This window comes from Sander vitreus, chromosome 9 (genome assembly GCF_031162955.1).
Source record: "Sander vitreus isolate 19-12246 chromosome 9, sanVit1, whole genome shotgun sequence".
Lineage (NCBI taxonomy): Eukaryota > Metazoa > Chordata > Actinopteri > Perciformes > Percidae > Sander > Sander vitreus.
The window spans coordinates 16,113,279-16,120,071 of NC_135863.1; the positions used below are offsets into that span (position 1 = coordinate 16,113,279).

The window sequence follows — 6,793 nt, forward strand, 5'->3', positions numbered from 1 at the left end:
GGTAAAAAGCCAAGAAGAGTTTCCCCTCCTGCCAGGATGAAAGCCTCTTTTACTTGGGAGAACATTAGGAGAACAAACTACCATCACAACAGGAGGGGGAACAGTCAACCGCGGCGTGCTCTCACATCAAACACAACCACCATTAATATTGTAATGCTTCCTCCCAGAGTGTTTGAAATCAAGAACAAGACTACCAGTGGGGTCAGTAAGAGAGCTGGTTGCACATGTCACTTATTTGAGACAACGTAGCTTTAAAAACAGGCTGCAATATGCAATGCTGTCAGGTAAAATGACCAAGAGTTTTTTACTTCAGATTTCTTACTAAAGTTTGTTTGTGACAGATCACACTGACACAAAATCACAGAACAAAAGGAACATAAAAAAGAGGCATAAGCATATGGTGAGTGTGACTGTTGATGCATGGAGTGCACATGCAAGTCCGCCTGATAAGAAGGAATATACACCCTGGGAATAATAGCGGGCAGCGGATACTATATGTGTATGCATGAGCATTGAGTGGTTGCTATTGATCTCCTGTGGCCCGCCAGTGGGATGTAAACACTGTGTCTTTCAACAGGAAGCTCCACTCAATACGAGCAGCCGTCAACGACTGCTACACAGAAAACACAGCGCACAGACGCCCTTATCAAATCAGCACAGCTAGAGTGTGTGTGTGTGTGTGTGTGTGTGTGTGTGTGTGTGTGTGTGTGTGTGTGTTTGTGTGAAAGGGAGCGAGATGTCAATATAGCATACCCACTTATATGCACAAATAAGTGTATGAAAAATACGCACACTCATGCACTGCCATGCAACGGCATCATTTTGATTATTTTACTGATTTAATGACTAAATGACCTCAAGCTCCTGACAGCAGTAATATACTAAGATCTAAGTCACATCCATCTAAATGTGTGCACGCAGGCATACACCCTCCTTCAAACACACACACACACACACACACAGAGCATATAAGCTCTGTCTGGATCAAGCTTGAACCCATCAAACCTCACCACATAATCCATGTGCCAAATCTAAGATGAATCTATGTAATATTGATTATTTTCGGGCAAGCACTAGTCCGCTAACAACCTATGAATAACCGACCGAGGAGCACACTTACACTCTGAGCACATCTGGTGGAGAATCCTCAATGTGTGTTACGCTTACATGTTTTCCCTCTATTAACTTCCTGCAAGATTTCTTTTTTCGCTCAGGTGAAGATTTGGCAAGTCTCTCTGCCCCTTCTTATCCCAGTGAGAGAAGTCTGCAACGGCCCGGGCCTTTGATGCACAGGTTTTGTTGTGGTGAAGAGTTTTGTCCATGTTAAATGCCTGCAGATTCAATACTAGTCTATTGAAGCTATCATGTGTTACCTTACCAAAGTGGACACACACAGACTTACACAGGTGATAGACAAGCAAATAATACTTCTCACATATATTGTGCACGTACGGTCTATTGTACGGTTGATGAGCATGATGTTTGGAAAAGCAATATTTGGAAATGTAATGGCTCCACCATATACGTGTCAGCACTGCTCACAGATCGTTTTTGTGAAACTGGCTCCATGTAAGCCCATTATTTGTTTCAGAAAGAAAAGAAAAGGAAAGAGAAAGCTGTGTTAAATAGGTGAACTCACTGATACAAAAGGCTATTGCCAATTGGACAACAGTTGACCATCTTTTTTGTTTGGTGGCCTTCGTGGCCCTGTTTGTCTACTCTGCAGGTGAAAGGTTTTCACTTTTCTGACAGCCATAACCAGGAGTTTGGCGTGTAACAATTATCACAACACAGGGGCTCTCAAACATCTGGCTCCAGTTATCACAGCTCTCACTCAGCTTTGCCACCACAGTACGATACAGACGTTCACACACATACGCACACACACCACTCCGTCATCGTCTGGCCACGGTGTGTTTTGCCACTCCACTCCTCCGGTTTCCCAACTCGTGTTTCTGGTAAAGGGCCATTTTAGTTCCTGCTCAGGCCTGCGGCGGAAAGCATCTCCCTGAGGAAAATAAGCATGACTCGCTCCAGTGAAGACATCTGCCCTTTGAAAGCGAGCATGGCTGTTTGAACAGATGTCAGAGCACACCGTGCGTCTCAGACGTTCCCTGATAAAACAGAGACGAGTCTGGGAGGGAGAATCGACAGAAGACAGACACTAAATGGACAAAAGGCGACGTCCAATGGAAATGATGGGAAGAGGTGCCCTCCCTGCATGTTGTGTAGACTGACAAGGAGCAGCGACAGGAACTACAGCACCTAATCACCTGTGCTAAGAACTGGAGACCATTGTGACATGGCCTCAAAAAGTCAAATGCAATTATTTTTTGTTTTTTAAGGAAAGTTTTGATTCGTTCAGAGGACAGCTGACATAAGCAATGTCATTTCACTCCAGGTTCAAAATTACTTCAACAAAGTGCAGGTATATTTAGTTGAGCATTGGCGGCCACAGTGCCCAGGGAACTCCAGCTTTGAGGCCAGTGCTTTGCTTAAGGGAAGTGTCAAGCATATTCCTAATATCTGACATGGAGGCCGAAGCACTTGGAGTAAGCCCATACAGACACAGGGAGAACATGTAGCCCAACACAGAAGGTCATTTCAATTATGAAGTAAACCTTAAAAGTATAAAAGTAGGTTTTTAAGGTTTAGTTTGTACTTGTGAGTATTTGCATTGGCATTGCTGCAGCAGTATGCAAGCAGTAGACACACTCTCACAACCCAAGAAGATTTCAAGCTTAACAGTTAAGACTTTTGGTCCTGAAGTGACTGTCTGTTACCCAGTCAAGAGGAACAAGTGTATGGCAGACTTAGAAAAGTGCTGGGAGCTCAATTGCATTAAAGCTCTTAGTTTGCCTGAGCTCCAATCTAATTGGATAAAGCTGGAAAAGCAGCTTCCAATGTGCGTGAATCAATTTAGTTTTTTCTCAAACTCATTTTTTTGGAGGAGAGATGCTCCCCATGTTCCATCCCTCCCCATCTTTTGTCCTTGTCAACATTCCCCAAATGAGATTCCCAAAATCAGGAGCTGAGGGGAGCATGCATGCACGAGTGCAGAGAGCAAACATTGTCAGACAGACACACCTCTCACACCAGCATGCTGGCTGGCATCTCTTTCCTTTCCTGTCCTTATTAAAATTCCATATTGAGATTCCTTCCTGCCACTCCGCCTCCCTGGCCCTGTCACTCAGCCACCAACCAGCGACAAAACCAGCAAGTTTTAACAAAGACACACACATATGCATAGAGACACACACGGCACACAATCCAAACTTTTCTTAAGACAACTCGTCCCTGCTCCCGCCCTTTATGTGTGGGATGAAAGTTTCCTTTAGGTGATATGTATGAGAGCGTATATCAGCGTCTCCTTCTCCTGCCTTCGCCACTCTCCATCTCATGCCCCCCCTTCTCATTGTCATTATTTTCTATGGTGTCCCCCTCTGATCTGCCGAGCCTTTGGGTGCTCTCTCTCCTCTGTCTGTCTTTCTCTGGTCCCTTTCATCTGTCAGGCGCTCCCCTTGGCGACCGCCACTGAGGGGGTTTGATTTCCCATCATGCCTAGCATTGCCTCCCTGACTCTAGCTCCCTCTCTCCCCACCCCTCTCCCTCTGAGGCGAGTGTTGTGCCCCCGCGTCGTTGGGCAATTATCCCCAGGAGTAATGAGGAGCGGCTCTCCCTCTGCGGTGCACTGACTGACACCTCTCCCACTCATTTGTCAACAAATCAGACGGCTGGTGTGGGCGGCCATATTGAGCTGAGGGTTGTCGTTGGGAAGCTCAGGCTGAGGCGCATCGCCGCGTCGCTCTCTCTCTCTCTCTCCCTCTCTCTTTTCCTCTATCCTCCTCCATCCCTTCCTCTCTATCTCTGCCACCTCGTTATCTCTGACAGGGTGTCATCCGTTCCAACTCTCACTCCTCCTATGTCAACCCGCCACACGCTCCGATGTATTTGTGTTTCTCAGCCGCCAAGAAAAGTCTGACTTCCAATAGGCCTAATGGTCATATGTGGCTAATGATCACTAAGCAGAATAAGTGACACTATTCAACTTATTTGTGTCAAAGTTGATCACAGCCAGTCGCTGTAAACACTTTACAGTGCAAAAGGGAAATATTTTCACATACGTCTTTACTCACAAAGGCTCCTTTCAATTTGTCACCATTAGTCGCTGCAGCTGTAGAGGATATGTGAATCTCATCTGCCATGCCATGTCAGGCTGAGCAAGGTCTTTGATGTGCCAATTAAAATGTACAGTTCAATGGATACGAGATGTGAGATGAGTGACTGTGTGTGAGCTTTACATGTGCCATGCATGTTTACATACCAAAACGTGCATCAGATGTGTGTTTCTGTGAGCCGTGTGTGTACTCACTGTGCTCTTTGCGCTCCTCCGGGCTCGATGAAGCCTCTCCATCAGACAGCAGGCCAGACATGGAGAACAGCTTCCTGCCTGAGTCCTCCACAGCTTTGAGGGAGCCTCCCGGGGTGCCAAAGTCAAACTCCTTCCCCTCCACCTCCGGAAAGCAGCTTTTCAGCCTCTTGGCAGGGGTGAAAGCTGACTGGTAAACCCCCGACTCCCTCTCCTCTTGCGGGGAGGAGAAAGGTCGGAAGGCGCCCACCCCGCTGTGGTTGAGCATGCTCAGGGTGGAGCAGTCCAGGTTTGGTGGAGTGAACTGGTGGTGCAGGTGAAGCAGGGAAGCTGGGAAGTCTCGGGAGGGAAAGGTGCCTGACATGGGGCCCTGGCGCTGATACATGGAGGTGAAGGTGTAAGAGGCTGAGGGGAAGGGGAGGTGGAGGTCCTTCTCCACGGAAGTGGGGACACCGAAGGGCCTCGGCGCTTGGCAGGGGACAGAGGCATCTCGGCCGGCCTCGGCAGTGGAGGCGAGGACCATCAGGGCGGGGGAGGCCAGTGGAGTTGGCAGGTAGGAGGGGCTGTCCATCTTGAAGGGGCGGTGGAGGTCCATTCACCTCCCTGTTAGTGGTCCTGAGGAAAGGGAAAGCAAGACACACAGTCAGGTGGAGAAGGCTGAGCTACAACAGGACATGACAAGAAAATACAAATAGTTTCAAAAGATAATCTATTTTAGGTTCTTTTTTCTGTCAAATGTGGCATACAAAAAGTAGTAATTTTCTTTATACCATTACTGGATTGTAATATTTAATTTGACTTATCATATGAATGAATAGAAAGTTTGATCTAGGCTAACAATTTTTTTCTTCATTTTGTTAAGTTTAGAGGGAATTTTTTTTATAATCCCCTACGCCAAAAAACACATCCAGTTGCAACTCCTGAGGCATTTTTACAATTACAGTTTTGGACTAATTTCAATGGAAAAGAGTTGGAGGAGGCCTACTGTGCCTGTTAATAATTACGACGGAATAAATTGCCAATAAAACACACACGTAGTCGAAGCCTGCAAAAGATACATTTGATAGTGAGGTATACGCTATTAGATTTGGGGAAATCCTTCAAACACCTTCAAAATAAAAGAACGATCCCTCTTTTTTTTCTCTCTGTATAGAATGAATTGTCTCAGTAAATCAATCAATTGTAAATCATGTTAATTGTGTCCAATAAAATCAAATGTGAGATGGGCCTTTTTAAGTAAAATAAGCATCCAGGAATAAAAGCTTTTCAACATTTCTGTTCTAAAATGTGAAACACCAATCTGCACATCACCACCTAATGATTACATGAGTTTAATTGTAGCTTATTTAAAATAATACGAAACGGTTTGCCAATAATAGCTACATTAGAATCGGGGCAAAAAAAAAACAGCTTTATCTGGTTCCATGTTACTTAAACTGAGTTGTAATAAATAGAAAATGATTGGCATTTCTTGGAAAAGGCCGAGATAAGAAAGTAAAGTTTAGGCCCACTGATTCACCTTTGTGAACTGCGTCAGTCTTTTCCAGTTAATGAACCTAAACAGGCTAAATTAAGAAGGATAATTAAAGTTTGCACAGAGTGGCAGATTTAATCGACTTAAGACACTTCATCTAAAGAATTAAATATATATATATATTGGTGAAAATTATGCGACTTTTTACACAATCTAAAACGCAAAGTTCAAGATTTGACCCTGTTATATCCCAAGAATTAAAATGTTCTCAAAGTCTTTACATCGTTTCAAACCAGAGGACACAAGTTCCCTCACTTCAGAAAAAAAAAAAAAAAACTAAGCTTCTCATCCGACAGAACACATGGCAATCAAATAAAAAACACAATTAAAACAATTAAAACAAATTAAGCTGTAATCATTTGTTATCACGCAGCATCAGCCGGCACTTACCGTGTAGGAAGCGAGATTTATTTCGCCGTCAAGAAACTCTCTCCCTCTCTTTCAACTTCTAATTCCAAGGCACTTTCTCCCGGTCGCGCAGGAAAGAGAGAAAAGAAGAAGAAAAATAATAAATGAATAAAAAAAACGTGCAGCTGCGGGCAGCGTCGGCTTTCCCAGTCCTCCTCCAGATGTTCCGAGTGTTAACAGTGAGTTACCGCTGAGACGTGTGGAGTTCAGAGAGGTGTAGTCGCTGCGTTTCTAGGCTGGATCAGGGCATCAGTGAGTGGACTGGCTGCGGGTCGGTCTGACTCTGTTGGTCTCTCCTTCATGCGCTCCGTGTGACAATCCCCCCCCCACCTCCTTCTTTCCCTGCCCTCTTTCTCTGTAGCCTCTTCCCCCCATTCTCCGCTGCTCTCTCTCCATGAGACGCGCTGCCTGCGATGGACCCATTCAATTTCTTGCCTTCGCTGGATGTGTTAGAGTGAAATTGAATCAAAAGATAAACACAG

At 45.1% G+C, this 6,793-nt stretch overlaps 1 protein-coding gene across 1 annotated transcript in view; it reads right to left on the minus strand.

The window, feature by feature from the left end:
* rnf220b (ring finger protein 220b) overlaps nucleotides 1-6,542 on the minus strand; it is a 29,066-nt gene extending 22,524 nt beyond the window's left edge. The window contains exons 1-2 of the mRNA XM_078258143.1: nucleotides 6,294-6,542; nucleotides 4,373-4,984 (exon numbers count right to left, since the gene is read on the minus strand). Of these exons, the coding sequence (XP_078114269.1) occupies nucleotides 4,373-4,964 (592 nt within the window). The 5' untranslated portion in view covers nucleotides 4,965-4,984; nucleotides 6,294-6,542. The remainder of the gene's footprint in view (nucleotides 1-4,372; nucleotides 4,985-6,293) is intronic.
* Nucleotides 6,543-6,793: the final 251 nt, after the last annotated feature.